We start from the raw sequence: 19475 nt of genomic DNA, 5'->3' as shown, positions 1-19475 counted from the left end.
TGGCTGGAGGGAGAGTGTGAGAGAGACACCGGGTGGAGGGAGAAACAATAGCTGGTTGGAGAGTGCAAGAGAGACACTGGGGGAAGGGAGAGGCAATGGCTGGAAGGAGAGTGAGAGACAATGGAGGGAGGGGGACACTAGGGGGAGGGAGAAAGAAAGAGAGACACACAGGGGGAGGGAAAGAGAGTGGGGGGAGACACTGAGGGGAGGGATAGAGAGGGACTGGAGGGGGAGTGAGAAATGCAGGGAGTTGGAGAGACTGGAAGAGGAGTGTGAGACTGGAAGAGGGGAGAGAGTGAGAGACAATGGGGGGAGGGAGAGAGTGAGAGACAATGGGGGGAGAGAGAAAGAGACACACACTGGGGGGAGGGAAAGAGAGTGGGGGGGAGGGGGAGACACTGAGGGGAGGAATAGAGAGGGACTGGAGGGGGAGTGAGAAATACAGGGAGATACTGGAAGAGGTTAGAGAGGTCCTGAGGTGTTCTAATGTGGCGGGAAGAGAGAGATTAATAATACAGCAGAAATGGGAACGCTATTAGACAAATATTATAATATTTATTTTTAAGTTATGTAATTTGTGCTATAAATACTTTTTTTGTAGACGCGTGGCGGGGGCGTTACAAAGCTGGTTCGCCCTCAATGGCTGAACCAGCTCACATGCGCTGACGTCATGTGATTTTGATTACATCAGGCAGGGGGGGCCCGAGAAATTTCATGGATGAAAAGGGGGGCTCGGCATAAAAAGTTTGCTCACCCCTGCTATAAAGGATAATCAGAATGTTCTTTAATGTTCAGTGAGTGGCTGTTTCCCAGCTCCCTGGACCAATTATTTTTGAGCTTTTGTGTTAAATTTGGACAATGTGGTGCAAAGTAAAGCAAAGCAGGGAAATTCCCATGAAGTATTAAACCACTCCCTCTGTACGTGGAATTAAAACCATGTACCAGAACAAACACCCGGGTACTAGGACTGAATAGGGACCATGATGAATAACATACTATTGCTAAACATAAAGCAGATATCGGTTTATGTGCATCTGCTCCAGGATATCCAAACAGTGAAAACTGAATGCAATACGCAGGGTGCGTCTGACCTTGGATCTGACATCACTGTGTTATCTGCTGCTCACTTACAATGAAGGGAAAACAAAGTGTTACTCCACATACCAGTTGCCCTTCCATGTAACGCATGCATGTGCTCTCACGGTCTCTGTAACTCTCCCTAAGTAGCAATGAGATTGCAAATGATTCCTTTCTCCGATGTTTGCTCCCTCGCTTGTATTATGTTACCCTGTATGACGTCTGGTATACGTAGTTGGCGCTACATAAATACAGTATATACGTACAGAGTATTAAAAGGAAAGGTGTGGACTTGAGGAGCAGGAAGCATACATACTTCCTAAGCAGGGAAATGGGAAGAATAGGTGGACTTTTGTTCCGTGTTTGTCTTCCTCACCTGATGTGGGAAGCTGAGGGTCTCAGAAAGTTTGCTTATTTGTCCCATGGTGCTCAGGTCTTCATCCAACCTGCAGATGGTCTTCTGAATGCTGTCCCGGTTTGAAGCCTGAGAGGTTCCTGTGAAATGAAACCAGAGCACGGGCTACTGCAGCTGCAAAGACGTGAGGGCGTGAGAACGCTGCCCCTAACACCACCAATATATTGCAAGGCTGTCTCTACCATCACAGACTTCATCCTAAAGAGAATGCACAGTGATGCTACAGCATGCTGGGAAGTCTGGGATCAACATGTGGCAGACCTCCCAGGCTGTGACTGTGTATTACAGCATGTCTCATTCACATGTCCTCCAAATCCTTTCAGGGCAACCACAATGTGGCTTAATTTGTTCATTTTATCCACTATAAGTTATGCGCCACAAGTAATTAATAAACGCAGGCCGGTCGAATGGCCGCTTAGCTATAACAGTGTGTCACCATTCTACTGTATTTCATTTGCAATAATTCCCATAATGAATAACACGCGGAACAAAAAAATTAGCTTGCAATATATATATATATATAAATACACATGAAGGTCAGTCAGCACACTGCAGTAGAAAAGGTTATAATAGCAGATGCTAGTCCCATAGAAAATAAGTATGATACGAACCAATCCAAAGACCAGTAAAGAGACAGCACACCGCACGGGGTTAATCCAAAAATCTATATTCACAACATGAAATACACGTAAGCCAACGTTTCGGTCCCACAGAGAGACCTTCCTCAGGCTTACGTGTATTTCATGTTGTGAATATAGATTTTTGGATTAACCCCGTGCGGTGTGCTGTCTCTTTACTGGTCTTTGGATTGGTTCGTATCATATATATATAAATATATATAAAAAATAGCAAACTAATTTTTTTGTTATATATCTATATCTATAAAACTCAAACGCTGTTTGTCTGTAAGGATGTTTGTCTGCTGGTTTGTGCGTTTTCTGATTGGTTGGTGCCCGCCCGTGGCTCTCGCTCTCATTGGCCTGCGGGGTGGGGTTACGTCATGGCCAGGGCTACGCAGGCCATGAGACTCACAGCACCCTCGCACCGCGTGTGCCCCTGACAGAGTGGCTACCCACACGCTGTGCACCGAGCTCACTGACCACCCGCCGCTTGCACTCACCACCCGCCGCCTCACACCCTAGTGGGACAGCCAGCCCGCACTCACCACCCGCCGCCTCACACCCGCTCAAACCCTAGCGGGTCCGCCAGCCCGCACTCACCAAACACCCGCCGCCTCACACCCGCTCAAACCCTAGCGGGACCGCCAACACGGACTCACCAGCATTACGCAGGCTGTGACACCGTCTGCGCCTGTGCCCGAGTGGCTACCCACACGCCGTGCACCGACCTCAGTGACCACCAGCCGCCCGCACTCACCAACCACCCGCCGCCTCACACCCTAGCGGGACCGCCAGCCGGCACTCACCACCCACCCGCCGCCTCACACCCGCTCACACCAACACTAATACTACTTATTACAGATTTACATCCCGGGCAACGCCGGGTATATCTGCTAGTGAAGTGCATAGCAGTTCACACACAGTCTCTCAGTCCTTTGCCAAGTGAGCGTCACACAGCTAGACCACTGTGTGTGAACTGCTATACACTTCCGAGACTCCAAGTAACCCAATATTGGTATTGCTACTCTCACGAACCATTGGTGGTGTTGTTTCCGGAGGGACATCTTTATCCGTGTGCCGGGAGAGGCAGGTTCCGTTTCCGCCTACCATGGAGGAGCGACGTCGGAGAACGCCGAGATCACGAGGCGCAACGGAAGGACCGTATGGTTGGCGATCGAGTTATCTCATACATGCTCTCAATAACGCTATTTTTGTGAGTGGGCATTTGTCTAAGTTTTATGTCCCATAAATACATATTTTTTACGGTAATGCACTAGGTGTGCGCCTGTTTGTTTTCTCTCTCTCTCTCTCTTTATTTAAAAAAAAAAATTCATTATTATTATGCAACATTTTTTGTTTTGCATTTAATGTTGTTTCGTTTTCAGCTTTCCAAAGTTACTGGCAAACGGTGTAGAAAAAAATGGGTGGATGCATTATTCTGTGAGTTCTCAACAGGGCCGCCGACAGGGGGGGAGGCGGGACAACTGTCCCGGGCCCAACTTCAGTGACTGACCACCTGGCCCAACTTCATTGATTGGCCGCCTGGCCCGTGCTCCCCTCAAAAGGTACTATGCACAGATTTTTAGCACAGCCCCTGTCCCCACTTTCCACCCTGCTGAACACACGGTCCTGGGCCCCAAGAAAGGTATCGGCGGGCCTGGTCCTCAGTGGACCTTCTAGTCAATGTTAACCCATTCGCTCTTGCACAATGCACTGCTGACTCCTTCAGCACTGGAGGAGTTAAACAGCAATCCATGCTGTCCTGTTTGAGAGCTCTACGCCACAAACTTTATCTATCTCGCGAGTCCCTGAGATTCAGAAAGATGAATGGCAACAAGAAGCTGAACGGGGGCCATCTTGGAAAAAGATCCCATCCAAAATTTAATTTCTCTTCAAGTGGAGGGTCTAGCGGTGTAGGAAAGTGGTGGTCCAACACACTGGAAAATTCCCATTTATTTAAGAGAGGGGGATTGCTGCCTTTAAGAGCAGAGGGGCCAAGGTCAGTGCTTATGGAGATGTATAGTATCAGCCAGCAGAGCTGCCCATATGCTTCGTTAAAGAGGTGTGTTTTAAGAAAGCTTCTAACGGTGGAGAGAGAGGGTGCCAGTCGGTTATTGAGGAGAACGGCATTCCAGAGGTGTGGGGCAGTGAGTGAGAAAGGTTTTAAAGTGCAATGTCGCACACGCATCTTTATATATCCCCATGGCTTTCTTCGTTTGCTCCACAGCTGGCGAGCCAGGAAGTTTCGTGCCATCTCTTACTGGCGTCTTACATGGGGGATATGTAGGGATGAGTGTTCACACGGCACCTAGAGAAAGGTCAAGCTCGTGGACCGAAACGTAGATGTAATATAAATCTTTTATTATTGCATGAGAAGATATATATATATATATATATATACATACATACATACAGTACACATATACACACACACACACACGCGCGCATACATACAGGGCTCGACAAAGGCGACTGCATTGTGGCCGGTGTCGACTGCTTACCTGCAGCGGTGTCCCCCGGCGTCTCCCGGTCTTCTCCGTCTTGATCTTTAAAACCATGTTTTTCTCCTGCAGCACTATTCAAAATGGCCGCGCGGCGTCATAGGACGCCGCATTGCCATGGTAACGGGACACTGCGTGACGTCACACGGGGTCACGTTACACGGCACCGCGTCCCGTTGCCATGGCGATGCGGCGTCATGTGACCATTTTGAATAGTGCAGCAGGAGAAAAACATGATTTTAAAGGCGACAAAACAGCAGAAGGCTGGGAGACGCCATCAGGACCCCACAACTGGACCCCGCCGCAGGTGCCCCGAGGAGAGACAGTGGAGAGGTCTCACCTGTATACAGCAATGTAAATAACTAGAACAGGGTAGGCAGCCCTTTTTATAGATAGGGAAGTAAACTTTGAGGTAAGGTTCCCTAGAGTAGGGAAGAAGATAAGTACAGGTTCCCAAATGATAAGCCGGTGACCCCTAGGGGTTGCCCAATATGTTTGCCCTGGGACTATTCTGTCGGTGACCATGCCCAAGAGAATGAGGTGGGCCAGTATAAGTGGACTATGCTATCTGTTTCCTCAGCCATGAAGCATTATAAAGATGTAATAAAGAGTAATATAAAGAGTAATACAGAGTGCAGGTAACCAGAAACCTCCAGAAGGAATACACAGGGTAGCCCAAGAAAGGGACCCTGGCCGAAATGGTTATACAGTACCCAAACGAGAGCTATCATAAACGGATTGCCCATGTAACCTTTTCAAAGGATGTGCCTCTTCAGGGAGAAGAAGTTGTAACGTATGAATTATCAATAAAGCCTGTCCTGATTGTAACAATCAAGTTCCTGGCGCCCATCTTTAACATCTGCATATTCACCCAGTCTGTGCGAATCAGCACCCCGACAAAGGTAATGCAACCTGTGTAGCCGACACCACAGACATCTATGTAAACGCTCTTATAGCCAGGTAGGGAAGGTGTTATATATATAGATAGATCTATAGTATATATACACACACACCCCCACCCACACACAGTACACACACACAGTGTCGAGAAAAACTTTGTGAACCTCAATGATAATTACGGAAATGTCATCGTTTTCCATGATAACCTTCTTGAATCAAAACCAGTCTTTTCTTAAATATCCAACAGGGTTTATACTGTATTAACCAATTCCATGTCTTTTGAAACAAAGTGATGTATGAATTAGACCAGTGTTTTCCAACTCCAGTCCTCAGGGAACCCCAACAGGTCAGGTCTTAAGGATATCCCTACTTCAGCACAGGTGGGTCAATCAGCAGCTCAGTCATTTTGACTGAGCCACCTGTGCTGGAGGAGGGATATCTTTAAGACCTGACCTGTTGGGGTTCCCTAAGGACTGGAGTTGGGAAACACTGAATTAGACAAACAATGAGTAATTAAGAGTACGGGTATGTGAAAAAGTAAGTGAGACCCTGGTTGTATCACCTAAATTAAAGGGGGTAATTAGAATTAGGTGTTTAAATAATTAGGTAGATCTTCAGGTGTGAGTTTGGGAGGCCCCACCCTGTATAATGATCAGAAACGTTGTGAGTTTGGTCTTCACCATACAGATGTGTGGAAACACGTCATGCCACAATCAAAAGAAATCTCAGAGGACCTCAGAAAAGCAGTATACTGATGCTCATCAGTCTAGAAAGGGTTACAAAACCATTTCTAAGGATTTGGAGCACAACCAATCTACTGTCAGACAAATGGAGAAAGTTCAAGACCACAGTCACTCTACCCAGGAGCACTCGTCCTACCAAAATCTCTCCAAGAACAACTCGGCAAATCATCCAGGAAGTCACAAAGAACCCAGCGTAACATCCAAGGATCTGCTGGCCACTCTCCTTGGCTAATGTGAGTGTTCATGACTCAACTATCAGAAAAAAACTGAACAAGAATGATGTTCATGGAAGGATAGCAAAGAGGAAACCGCTGCTCTCTAAAAAGAACATTGCTGCCATCTGTAGTTCGCCAAAGAGCACATAAATGATCCACAAGACTTCTGGAACAATGTTCTCTGGACAGACAAGTCAAAAGTAGAACTTTTTGGCCTCAATGAGAAATGTTATGTTTGCTGAAAACCAAAACTGCATTAAAACAGAAGAACCTCATCCCAACCATTAAGCAGGTAGTGGGAGTGTGACAGTTTGGGTCTGCTTTGCTGCATCGGGACCTGGATGGCTTGCCATCATTGACACAACCATGAATTCTGCAATGTATCAGAAGATCCTGGAGGAGAATGTCAGGCCATCCGTCCGTAAGCTGAAGCTGAATCAAAAGTGGGTCATGCAGCAAGATAATGATCCCAAACATACAAGCAGATCTACAAAAGAATGGCAGCAGAAGAAGAAATTAAGCAATTTAGAATGGCCTAGTCAAAGTCTGGATCGAAACCCCATCAAAATGTTGTGGCAGTACCTGTAGCGAGCTCTCCATGCAAGGAAGCCCTCAAATGTCACTGAGTTGAACCAGTTCTGTAAGGAGGAATGGGCCAAAATTCCTCAAACCTGATGTGAGAGACTGACCAGCAGTTACAGGAAACACTTAATTGAAGTTATTGTTGTTCAAGGGGGCGCCACCAGGTGCTGAATGTACTTTTTAACATGTGAATACTTTGTGGATAAATAAATGTTGAAAAAGTATCATGTTTTTGTGTCATTTGTTTGATCAGTGCATCTTGATCTATTATTAGGACTTTGATTAAGATCTAATAACATTTTAGGTTTGAAATACGGTGTGCGAAAATCCTAAGGGGTTCACAAACGTTTCCTCACCGCTGTATATATACACACACGCGCACACGCATATTTATACGGTACACATATATTACATTTAAATTTATTTTGTTAAAGTGTAGTTAAGGTTTGTAAGCAAACCGTGCAAAACGCTGGAAATGCTGAAGTTAATGTGATACGCAACCTTAACTCTCCCCCTCCCCCCTGCTTTGCTGATTGCATACATGACGTCATAAATGACAAAATAGGCGACGTTTCAAACAATGCAGTCCTTTGTCATGCTCCTGTGTGTGTATATATTAGTATATCCCCTCCCTCCCTCTGTATATAGGTGCAGGGTTGCCCGCACATTAATTACCCGCGGTGGGGGCCCTGAGATGCAGCAGGAAGCAGAGAGGGCAAATCCCTGCCTCTGCACAGCCTCTATAGGTAGGGTGCCAGATGTCTGCTCCAAAACAACTGGACACAATGGTGAAAGGTGCGACGCGCTCGAGACACACACACACCTCTCTCTGCTCCATGCTATTTCCTCCTCTCCTTGGTCTCACCTTCAGACTCCTGACACATCATCCTGATTGGCTGCTGCTGGGTAATCCAGCCAATCAGGATCGAGGAAGCTGCCCAGCCACCAAGCAACAGCCCTGCTCTGGAAAATCCCGCGGCCCCCCCAAGCCGGACAGGTCACTATGTCCAGAGAGGTAATACCGGTATACACATACATGTCCAGTATTAGCTCTACTTGTTTACTGGACAGAGTGTCCAAATACAGGACAGTCCGGTTCAATACTGGACAACTGGCAACCCTATTAGGTGGGCGGATCAGGGGACCTCGAGGACAGCAGTGCAGGTGTGAAGCTGCAAGCTGCTGAGGGACAGGATTGCAAAGGTGAGAGGGAGGGAAGGGAACATTGAGGTGAAAGGGAGAAGACAGAATGGAAGAGAGAAACACAAAGAGAAAATAAAGTACAAAGAGAGACACATCAGTGGGAAAAGAAAGACACGAGGGGGGAAAGAAAATGCAGGGAGGAGGATGACAATGATGGGGAAAAGACATGGGGGGGAGATAAGGAAAAGAGGGCGGGAGAAAGAGAAACATGGGGGGATTTAATAAAGAGAAAGGCATTTATGAGAGAAGAGGGAGGACAAATATACATGAGGGAGAACAGAGAGAAATAATGAGATAAACAGTGTAAGAAGGGAAATACATGCTGGGAGGGGAGAGAGAGAGACGGGCTAGGGGGGAGAGGAGAGAGAGAGACAAGCTGGGTGGGAAGAGGAGAGAGACATGCTGGGGGGGAGAGGAGAGAGAGATGGGCTGGGGGGTAGAGGAGAGATACAGGCTGGGGGAGAGGAGAGAGATACAGGCTGGGGGGGAGAGGAGAGAGATGGGTTGGGGGAGAGGAGAGAGATGGGTTGGGGGAGAGGAGAGACACGGTCTGGGGGGAGAGAGAGAGAGACGGGCTGGGGGGGGAGAGGAGAAAGAAAGGCTTGTGGGGGAGAGGAAAGAGTGAGACGGGCTGGGGGGGGAGAAGAGAGAGATGGGCTGGGGGGGGGAGAAGAGAGAGACGGGCTGGGGGGGGGGGGGAGACAGGAGAGAGATGGGCTGTGGGGGAGAGGACAGACGGGCTGGGGTGGAGAGGAAAGAGAGACGGGCTGGGGGAGGAGAGGAGAGAGAGACTGGCTGGGGGGGAGGAGAGAGATGGGCTGGGGGGGGGAGAGGACAGATGGGCTGGGGTGGAGAGGAGAGAGAGACAGGCTAGGGGGGAGAGGAGAGAGAGACAGGCTGGGGGGGAGAGGAGAGAGAGACAGGCTGGGGGGGAGAGGAGAGAGAGACAGGCTGGGGGGGAGAGGAGAGAGAGATACAGGCTGGAGGGAGAGGAGAGAGAGACAGGCTCGGGGGGAGAGGAGAGAGATGGGTTGGGGGAGAGGAGAGAGACAGGCTGGGGGGAGAGAAGAGAGAGAGATGGGCTGGGGGGGGGGGGGAAGAGAGAGATGGGCTTGGGGGAAGTGAGAGAGATACAGGCTTGGGGGAAGGGAGAGAGATACAGGCCTGGGGGAAGGGAGAGACAGGCCGGGGGAAGGGAGAGACAGGCCGGGGGAAGGGAGAGACAGGCCGGGGGAAGGGAGAGACAGGCCGGGGGAAGGGAGAGACAGGCCGGGGGAAGGGAGAGACAGGCCGGGGGAAGGGAGAGACAGGCCCTGAGATTCAGAAAGATGAATGCCAACAAGAAGCTGAACGGGGGCCATCTTGGAAAAAGATCCCATCCAAAATGTAATTTCTCTTCAAGTGGAGGGTCTAGCGGTGTAGGAAAGTGGTGGTCCAACACACTGGAAAATTCCCATTTATTTAAGAGAGGGGGATTGCTGCCTTTAAGAGCAGAGGGGCCAAGGTCAGTGCTTATGGAGAAGTATAGTATCAGCCAGCAGAGCTGCCCATATGCTTCGTTAAAGAGGTGTGTTTTAAGAAAGCTCCTAACGGTGGAGAGAGAGGGTGCCAGTCGGTTATTGAGGAGAACGGCATTCCAGAGGGGGGGGAGAGGAGAAGAAAGGCTTGTGGGGGAGAGGAAAGAGCGAGACGGGCTGGGGGGGAGAAGAGAGAGATGGGCTGGGGGGGGGGGAGAAGAGAGAGATGGGCTGGGGGGGGGGTGAAGTAAGAGACGGGCTGGGGGGGAGACAGGAGAGAGATGGGCTGGGGGGGAGAGGACAGACGGGCTGGGGTGGAGAGGAAAGAGAGACGGGCAGGGGGAGGAGAGGAGAGAGAGATACAGGCTGGAGGGAGAGGAGAGAGAGACAGGCTGGGGGGAGAGGAGAGATGGGTTGGGGGAGAGGAGAGAGACTGGCTGGGGGGGGAGGAGGAGAGAGATGGGCTGGGGGGGGGAAGAGGACAGATGGGCTGGGGTGGAGAGGAGAGGAGAGAGAGACAGGCTAGGGGAGGAGAGGAGAGAGAGACGAGCTGGGGGGAGAGGAGAGAGAGACAGGCTGGGGGGGAGAGGAGAGAGACAGGCTGGGGGGGAGAGGAGAGAGAGATACAGGCTGGAGGGAGAGGAGAGAGAGACAGGCTGGGGGGGAGAGGAGAGATGGGTTGGGGGAGAGGAGAGAGACGGGCTGGGGGGGGGGAGACAGGAGAGAGATGGGCTGGGGGGGGGAGAGGACAGACGGGCTGGGGTGGAGAGGAAAGAGAGACGGGCTGGGGGAGGAGAGGAGAGAGAGACTGGCTGGGGGGGGAGGAGGAGAGAGATGGGCTGGGGGGGGAGAGGACAGATGGGCTGGGGTGGAGAGGAGAGAGAGACAGGCTAGGGGAGGAGAGGCGAGAGAGACGAGCTGGGGGGGAGAGGAGAGACAGGCTGGGGGGAGAGGAGAGAGAGACAGGCTGGGGGGGAGAGGAGAGAGAGATACAGGCTGGAGGGAGAGGAGAGAGAGACAGGCTGGGGGGGAGAGGAGAGAGATGGGTTGGGGGAGAGGAGAGAGACGGGCTGGGGGAGAGGAGAGAGAGAGATGGGCTGGGGGGGGGAAGAGAGAGACGGGCTTGGGGAAGGGAGAGAGATACAGGCTTGGGGGAAGGGAGAGAGATACAGGCTGGGGAAGGGAGAGACAGGCCGGGGAAGGGAGAGACAGGCCGGGGGAAGGGAGAGACAGGCCGGGGGAAGGGAGAGACAGGCCGGGGGAAGGGAGGAGACAGGCCGGGGGAAGGAGAGACAGGCCGGGGAAGGGAGAGACAGGCGGGGGAAGGGAGAGACAGGCCGGGGGAAGGGAGAGACAAGCTCGGTGAGGGGAGAGAGAGACTGGCTGGAGAGAGGGAGAGAGAGGCTGGGGAGAAGGAAGAGAGATGCTGGGTAGAGGGGGGTAGAAAATGAGGGGGAGAGGAGAGAGAGATACATACTGGGTGGTAGAGGAGAGAGACATGTTAGGCGAGAGTAACACATTTTGAGAGAGAAACACACGCTAAGGAATGGGGGGGGAAGACATGTTTGGTGGGAGAGGGCGGGGGAAGACGTGCTGGGGGGGAGGGCGGGGGAAGACGTGCTGGGGGGAGGGCGGGGGAAGACGTGCTGGGGGGAGGGCAGGGGAAGACGTGCGAAGACGTGCTGGGGGGAGGGCGGGGGAAGACGTGCAGGGGGGAGGGCAGGGGAGACGTGCAGGGGGGGAGGGCAGGGGAAGACGTGCAGGGGGGGAGGGCGGGGGAAGACGTGCTGGGAGAGGGTGGGGGGAAAGACATGCTGGGGGGGAGGACAGGAGAAGATGTGCTGGGTGAGGGTGGGGGAAAGACGTGCTGGGGTGAGGGTGGGGGGAAGACATGCTGGGGTGGGGGAAAGACGTACTGGGGTGAGGGTGGGGGGGAAGACGTGCTGGGGTGAGGGTGGGGGGAAGACGTGCTGGGTGAGGGTGGGGGGAAGACGTGCTGGGGTGAGGGTGGGGGGGAAGACATGCTGGGGTGAGGGTGGGGGGAAGACGTGCTGGGGTGAGGGTGGGGGGAAGACGTGCTGGGGTGAGGGTGGGGGGGAAGACGTGCTGGGGTGAGGGTGGGGGGGAAGACCTGCTGGGGTGAGGGTGGGGGGAAGACGTGCTGGAGTGAGGGGGGGGTGAGGAGTGCTGGAGTGAGGGGGGGGAAGACGTGCTGGGGTGAGGGTGGGGGGGAAGACATGCTGGGGTGAGGGTGGGGGAAGACATGCTGGGGTGAGGGTGGGGGGAAGACGTGCTGGGGTGAGGGTGGGGGAAGACGTGCTGGGGTGAGGGTGGGGGGAAGACGTGCTGGGGTGAGGGTGGGGGGAAGACGTGCTGGGGTGAGGGTGGGGGGAAGACGTGCTGGGGTGAGGGTGGGGGGAAGACGTGCTGGGGGGGAGCGTTCTCCATGAACTGCCTCGTCTTCATCTATATATATAAAATTGAAAATCTTGGCTGTGAGTGTCTGTAGACCATTTGATTGGTCTGTCGGTCCGCCAGCCCTTCCACGGCTGTCATTGCTGGTGTCTGCCCCCCCCATGTTTCCCCCCCCCCCCCCGCAGCTCTCATTGGCCCGGTGTGTCCCGCCCCCCGTGTATCCATACTGTCCTGACCTGCCTCAGCCAAAGCCGCCTCACCTCCACCCCCTCACCCAAAGTCCACACCCGCCGGCTACTGCCTCTCCCCCACCTGTCGCACCACATCAAACCCCGCACCCGCTGGCTACCACCTCTCTCTCACCCCCCGCCTCACCCCGGCATCTCGCTCAGCTCCCCCCCCCCGGCACAAACCCCGCAACCTCACCCCGGCATCTTGCTCAGACCCCCCCCCCCCCAGCACAAACCCCGCAGCCTCAGAGGGACTCCTCTTCCTTAATGTTACTCTTATGTCTGAAGCACTTATTCCCATGATCTGTTATTTATATTATCTGTTATTTATTTGATTACCACATGTATTACTGCTGTGAAGCGCTATGTACATTAATGGCGCTATATAAATAAAGACATACAATACAATACACCCCGGCATCTCGCTGAGCCCTCCCGCCCCCAGCACAAACCCCGCAGCGTCACCCCGACATCGCTCAGCCCCTCGGCACAAACCCCGCAGCATCCCGCCTGGCATCGCTCAGGCACGCCGCCGGCCCCCCAAATCACAGCCCACGCTCACGCTAGCCTGCTCCCATTCGCGCGGCCGCAAGCACTCCTGGCCGCCGCCTCTTCCACCCGCTCTCCCGCCGCACTCCGCCTCTTTCCCATCGCCCACACTCCCGCACCCCCCCCCTTTTTCCCCACGCGCCCCCCTTTCACCCCGCGCCTCCTCCCCCATTTAACCCCGCGCCCCCCCCTGCCCTCCCACTCCCCCATCTAACCCAGCGCCCCCCCCTCTCCCCATTTCACCCCCGCCACCCCGCCCCCATTTCACCCCCCACCCCTGCCTTTCACTCCCCCCCTTGCCTTTCACCCCCCAACCCTCCCTTGCCTTTCACCCCCCCTGCCTTTCACCTCCAACCCCTCCCCTGTCTTCCACCCCCCCTGCTTTTCACCCACCTGCTGCCCTCCCGCCCCTGCCTTTCAACCATCCGCCACCCTCCCGCCCCTGTCTTTCACCCACCCGCCGCCCTCCCGCCCCTGCCTTTCACCCACCCGCCGCCCCTCCCGCCCCTGCCTTTCACCCACCCACTGCCCTCCCGCCCCTGCCTTTCACCCACCCGCCTCCCTCCCGCCCCTGCCTTTCACCCACCCACTGCCCTCCCGCCCCTGCCTTTCACCCACCCGCCTCCCTCCCGCCTCTCCCTTTCACCCACCCGCCGCCCTCCCGCCCCTGCCTTTCACCCACCCACTGCCCTCCCGCCCCTGCCTTTCACCCACCCGCCTCCCTCCCGCCTCTCCCTTTCACCCACCCGCCGCCCTCCCCGCCTCTCCCTTTCACCCACCCGCCGCCCTCCCGCCTCTCCCTTTCACCCAACCGCCGCCTCACACCCTGCACACCCGCTGCCCGCACTCAGACACACTCCCGCCGCCTCCCGCACCAACATCACTGATCAGCCGCCGCAACCACTCACCACCCACCCGGCGCCTCCCGCCGCACTCACACCCCTACGCACCGACATCACGGACCAGCCGCCGCCCGCACTCACCAGACACCCGCCGCCTCACAGCCGCTCATACCCTAGCAGGAACGCCACCCCCAGCCCGCACTCAACACCCACCCGCAACACACACTCAGCAGCCACACGCCCCTTCCCACCCTAGCGGGACCGCCACACCGCACTCAACAGCCACTCGCAGCCTCACACCCGAGCGGGACACACACCCACCACTCACTACCCACCCGCCACCCGTGCTGAACACCCACCCGCCGACTCACACCCTAGCGGGACACACACCTCACATTTAGACATCACTTATGTCACCAAATCTACATTGTACTGTGGTGTGTTTACAATAAACCATCTTTAAACAACAACATCGTATTACATTTTCTTCCAGGTTTCTTTCAGTATTATTATACAACCTTTACACCAAATACTCAACCAATTGTTCCCCTATTTATAAATACTGCCTATTACGGATTTACATCCCGGGCACCGCCGGGTATATCAGCGAGTACCGTATATATTTGTGAATGAGTTACATCCCCGCTTGCTTACTGGGAGAACAGTTGGATGGTACATTCAGTTGCCATGACTACAGGGAACTTATAAGCAGGTCTGTGTGTTGTCTTTGTACAGTAACTATAATAACTCGAACACTTTATTCTTTTAAAACCCAACCACTCAAAGGCGCTTCTACCCCCCGAGCCACTAACTACTCGCCAATCTTCCATTCAGTCGTTTGTAAGTTACCGGGGCCTAAAACTTCCCACGTTAAACTACAGGCTACACACTTTTAACACACCTAATTTTGTCTCCCCTGTAACGCAGGAACGACATGTATTGTATGTCTTTATTTATATAGCGCCATTAATGTACATAGCGCTTCACAGTATTAATATGTGACAATCATATAAATAACACATGATACAAATAACAGATCACGGGAATAAGTGCTTCAGACATAAAAGTAACATTTCGGAAGAGGAGTCCCTGCTCCGAGGAGCTTACATTCTAATTGGTAGAGAGAACGTACAGAGACAGTAGGAGGGCATTCTGGTGTATAGTATTATCCACGGTGTTACTCATATGCTTCTTTAAGCAAGTGTGTCTTAAGGTGGGTCTTAAAGGTGGATAGAGAGGGTGCTAGTCGGGTATTGAGGGTAAGGGCATTCCAGAGGTGTGAGGCAGTCAGTGACAAAGGTTTAAGGTATATATTATATATATATATATATATACACACATATATATACATACTAGCTGATATACCCGGCGTTGCCCGGGCGTGGAAGGGCAGGGGGCATGGAGTGGAAGGGCGGGGGGGGAGGGGCGTCGAAGGGCGGGGGGGGGCCAAGGGGTGTAGAAGGGGGGGGGGAGGGGGGGAGAGGGGGGTGAGCGGGCGGGGGGGGGGGGGGGAGAGCGAGTGGGGGGTGAGGGAGAGCGCCGGGTGAGGGAGTGGCCTATGGGTGGTGAGAGCCGTGGGGAGCGCTCTCGGGGATGGTCAGCTGGGGGAGCGGCCTATGTGAGGGGAGACACAGGGAGACACATACAGACACAGAAACATATGACGCTTTCAGAAATATATAGTAAGATACATATATATATATATATATATACACACACATACATATATACATCCACACATATCTATAATACACACACACACACACACACACACACACACACACACACACACACACACACACACACACACACACACACACACACTATTTTACAAACCTTTGACAATATCCACATCCTCCAGGGGTAGTTTCCAGAGCAGTTTGTACTTGCTGGCTATGTCTATGACACTTGCGGCTGTGTATCTGAAAGTAAAAATAAAAGTACACTGTGATCTTCCCTGTACGTGGCATACTGTATACGTTACGCATCCGACACGACAACAAGCCTTTCTGTGGGATTGTGAGTGTGACATCTCTTGGTGCCATCACTTTAATACATTTGGCATACTATACCACGAGCGCCTTTCTATTTATTCGCCTGATGTAAGAGACCCCAGCTGAAGATTTCCCTTTCTGTTGGACCCCTAAATCGTGGAACAGCATAACTTACTATAACTTACTATACCAGATTTTCAATTCCCCCCCACCCCCCCGATTTTTTTGCACCTGACTATTATTTTTTGAAACACACACACACACACACACACACACACACACACACACACACACACACACACACACACACACACACACACACACACACACACACACACACACACACACACACACACACACACTGACCTGCCTGCAGTTGTAGAACTGACCACTAGTGGGCACCTCCGGATTGCAAAAAAACACTTCATTACCGTACAGCTGGGGTGCGCAAAGTCTCCCCCCTGTCTGCACTCTTTCCCCCCCCCCCCCCCCGCCCTCCTTACCATGTCTCCGCGGGGTCACGTGACCCTGCGCCGGAGACAAGGTAAGTGAAGTTACAGAGGCCTCACACGACCCCCCGGCATGTAATTTAAGTGCCTTGGGGAAGAGCGCGGGGGCCTGTGCAACCACTGCGTCCCCTCCGAAAAATCGCACGCCCCCCAGTTTGCGCACCCCCATGAAGTACAGTAGTAGAAATGTACTCCAGGGGAAGGGTTCACACCTTTTTTTTTTTACACCCTACGCTATTTTCCAAATTGGCTTTTTTTTTTATTGCAAATGTACACTGTATTAGTAAAATGTTACATTTTTGATCCCAAGTCTTAACAAAAAAGTCATTTAGTTGAATCTTTCGATAAAATAAAAAAAAAATCATAAAGCTACGGGAATGTTATTTCTGGTTTCTGCCCGTTTTACTTGCACTGAATCACAGATTGCATGAATGCTTCATTCATTTAACCAGTTAGGCCCTTCTACATACTCCCTGTGTTCCCGTGTTCATTCTCAGCCACCTTCTCTTGTAACAGTGAAGACGTTTAGTCCACAAGACAATAAGAAATATTATGTATTTAGTGTAGGCAGCGGCTTAAATGGAGTTCACCGTGACAGTGTTCGCTGGCGTACATCATTTTTTGATCATAAGATGCAACTAAACGACTCCTTTGTTAAAAGACTTGGGATAAAAAAAAAAAACACTAATTAATTGCAATTTGGATCGCAGTGCAGCATTTTTTGCATTTGTTTTCTATAAAAGTTTGCCCAATTCCCTCTCCCCAGCAGCACTCTGAAAGCATTGAAAGTGATAGTGTTACTGATGCATTTCCACCTAATTCTGTTTTGTTTAGTTCCTCTTCATTCATCCCTCTTCATACTGTAACACCACACACACACACACACACACACACACACACACACACACACACACACACACACACACACACACACACACACACACACACACACGAGGGGGGGACAGTGGACGGGAGGGGGGGGCAGTGGACGGGAGGGGTGTGGACAGGAGGGGGGGGGACAGTCGACAAGAGGGGGGGGCAGTGGACAGGAGGGGGGGCAGTGGACAGGAGGGGGGGCCGTGGACAGGAGGGGGGGGCACACACACACACACACACACAGTGTAACACACACACACACAGTGACACACACACACACACAGTGTCACACACACAGTGTCCCCCCCCACACACACACAGTGTCCCCCCCATACACACAGTGTCACACACACACACACACACAGTGACACACACACAGTGACACACACACACAGTGACACACACACGTCACCTCTCCTTCCGGCCGCCGCCATCTTAGTTAGTCCGCGAGGGAGGAAGGCGGTCCTTCCGGGCGCCGCCATCTTAGGTGCCACGTGGCAGGTGCAGGCTGCCTGCCCACTGCCTGTCGGAGCACCGGGGGGGAGGTGAGTAGAGCACCGGGGGGAGCTGAGCTGAGCACCGGGGGGGAGCTGAGCGGAGCACCGGGGGGGAGCTGAGCGGAGCACCGGGGGGGAGCTGAGCGGAGCACCGGGGGGGAGCTGAGCGGAGCACCGGGGGGGAGCTGAGCGGAGCACCGGGGGGGGGGAGCTGAGCGGAGCACCGGGGGGGGGAGCTGAGCGGAGCACCGGGGGGGAGCTGAGCGGAGCACCAGGGGGGGGGAGCTGAGCGGAGCACCGGGGGGGGGGGAGCTGAGCGGAGCACCGGGGGGGGAGCTGAGCGGAGCACCGGGGGGGGAGCTGAGCGGAGTACTGGGGGGGAGCACCGGGGGGGAGTTGAGCGGAGCACCGGGGGGGAGCTGAGCGGAGCACCGGGGGGGAGCTGAGCGGAGCACCGGGGGGAGCTGAGCGGAGCACCGGGGGGGGGGGGGAGCTGAGCGGAGCACCGGGGGGGGGGAGCTGAGCGGAGCACCGGGGGGGGGAGCTGAGCGGAGTACCGGGGGGGAGCTGAGTGGAGCACCGGGGGGGAGCTGAGCGGAGCACCGGGGGGGAGCTGAGCGGAGCACCAGGGGGGAGCTGAGCGGAGCACCGGGGGGAGACACGGGGAGAGTCACGGGTCACGATGACTTGGATTTCAGGCTGATGTTCGGTGAGGAAGAGGCGGAGCCTCCGGGACCGGCGGGTAAGAGACTGGGAGATGTGCTGCTAACACTGTGAGCCCCACAACACCCCCCCCCCTACAGTGTGTGTCTCTGTGTGTCTCTGTGTGTCCTTTGGCCCGTCACTCCGCCTCAGGCCAATGAGAGGTGTGCGGGGGCGGGCTGGCCAAGGGACCAATGAAATTTCCCCTAGGGACAGAGGCCATGCAGACAGGCATACAGTGCTTTCACAAATATAGTATAAGATATACACACACACACACACACACACACACACACACACACACACACACACGTTGCACTAGACTTTTTTCTATGCAGTTTGTTGATACCATTATTAGCCCAGCAAATAAACATAAATTAATCTCTTTCTCTCCTCCTCGCTGCTGGGGATATAGCCCCTAATCCTGGACGTTGCCATATACACACTTACTCTAACCCCCATATTCTTGTCCCCAATTCTTCCTGCTAAGGTCTCTAACCCTGCTTACACCTGTTCCTTGCCTTCTCACTCACCATCTCCTGCACTCTCTGGAATGTTTGCTCTCTGACTAGCAAGGATCTGGCTGAACATGATCTCTTCTGCTCCAACTGAAATCTGCCTCACAACACTGTTGTGGAGACTGAGGTCTCTTGTGGTGGTCTCACTTTCTCACATCACAATGGCCAGGGTGGTGGGATAGATCTCCTTCTCTCCCACTGACAATATCCCCTCCCCTCTATGCCACCATCGTTTTATCCTCTTCCTTCGAGGTTCATGCTGTCCAGCTTTCCTACCCGCTCTCTGCATATGGAAGTCATCTATCGACGTACCTACCTCTGCATCCCCTACCTTTCCCTTCCTCTCAGACTTTGAACCCTGGCTTTCCTTCTCTCTTTCCACGGACTCTCCCATTCATGATCCCGCAGTCTCCTGGCCATCTCGCCTTCTCTCGCTAACCTTTTCCTCTGTACTCCACCATTGGACGATTCAAGCAAACACAAGCATGGTCGATATTTAGACCTCGTCTTTATGGAAAACTGTTCCCTTTCTGATTTTTCCATCTCCACACCTTCCGCTCTCTGACCCTC

At 53.4% G+C, this 19475-nt stretch overlaps 1 protein-coding gene across 1 annotated transcript in view; it reads right to left on the bottom strand.

Moving 5' to 3' along the window:
* The window catches only part of ARHGEF17 (Rho guanine nucleotide exchange factor 17), a 360267-nt gene that overhangs the window by 37021 nt on the left and 303771 nt on the right, over positions 1 to 19475 (bottom strand). The window contains exons 10-11 of the mRNA XM_075592723.1: positions 15646 to 15731; positions 1454 to 1572 (exon numbers count right to left, since the gene is read on the bottom strand). Of these exons, the coding sequence (XP_075448838.1) occupies positions 1454 to 1572; positions 15646 to 15731 (205 nt within the window). The remainder of the gene's footprint in view (positions 1 to 1453; positions 1573 to 15645; positions 15732 to 19475) is intronic.

Source organism: Ascaphus truei, chromosome 3 (assembly GCF_040206685.1).
Source record: "Ascaphus truei isolate aAscTru1 chromosome 3, aAscTru1.hap1, whole genome shotgun sequence".
Classification (NCBI taxonomy): Eukaryota; Metazoa; Chordata; class Amphibia; order Anura; family Ascaphidae; genus Ascaphus; species Ascaphus truei.
The sequence above is the reverse complement of the archived record's forward strand: the minus strand, read 5'-3'. Positions and strand labels throughout refer to the sequence as shown.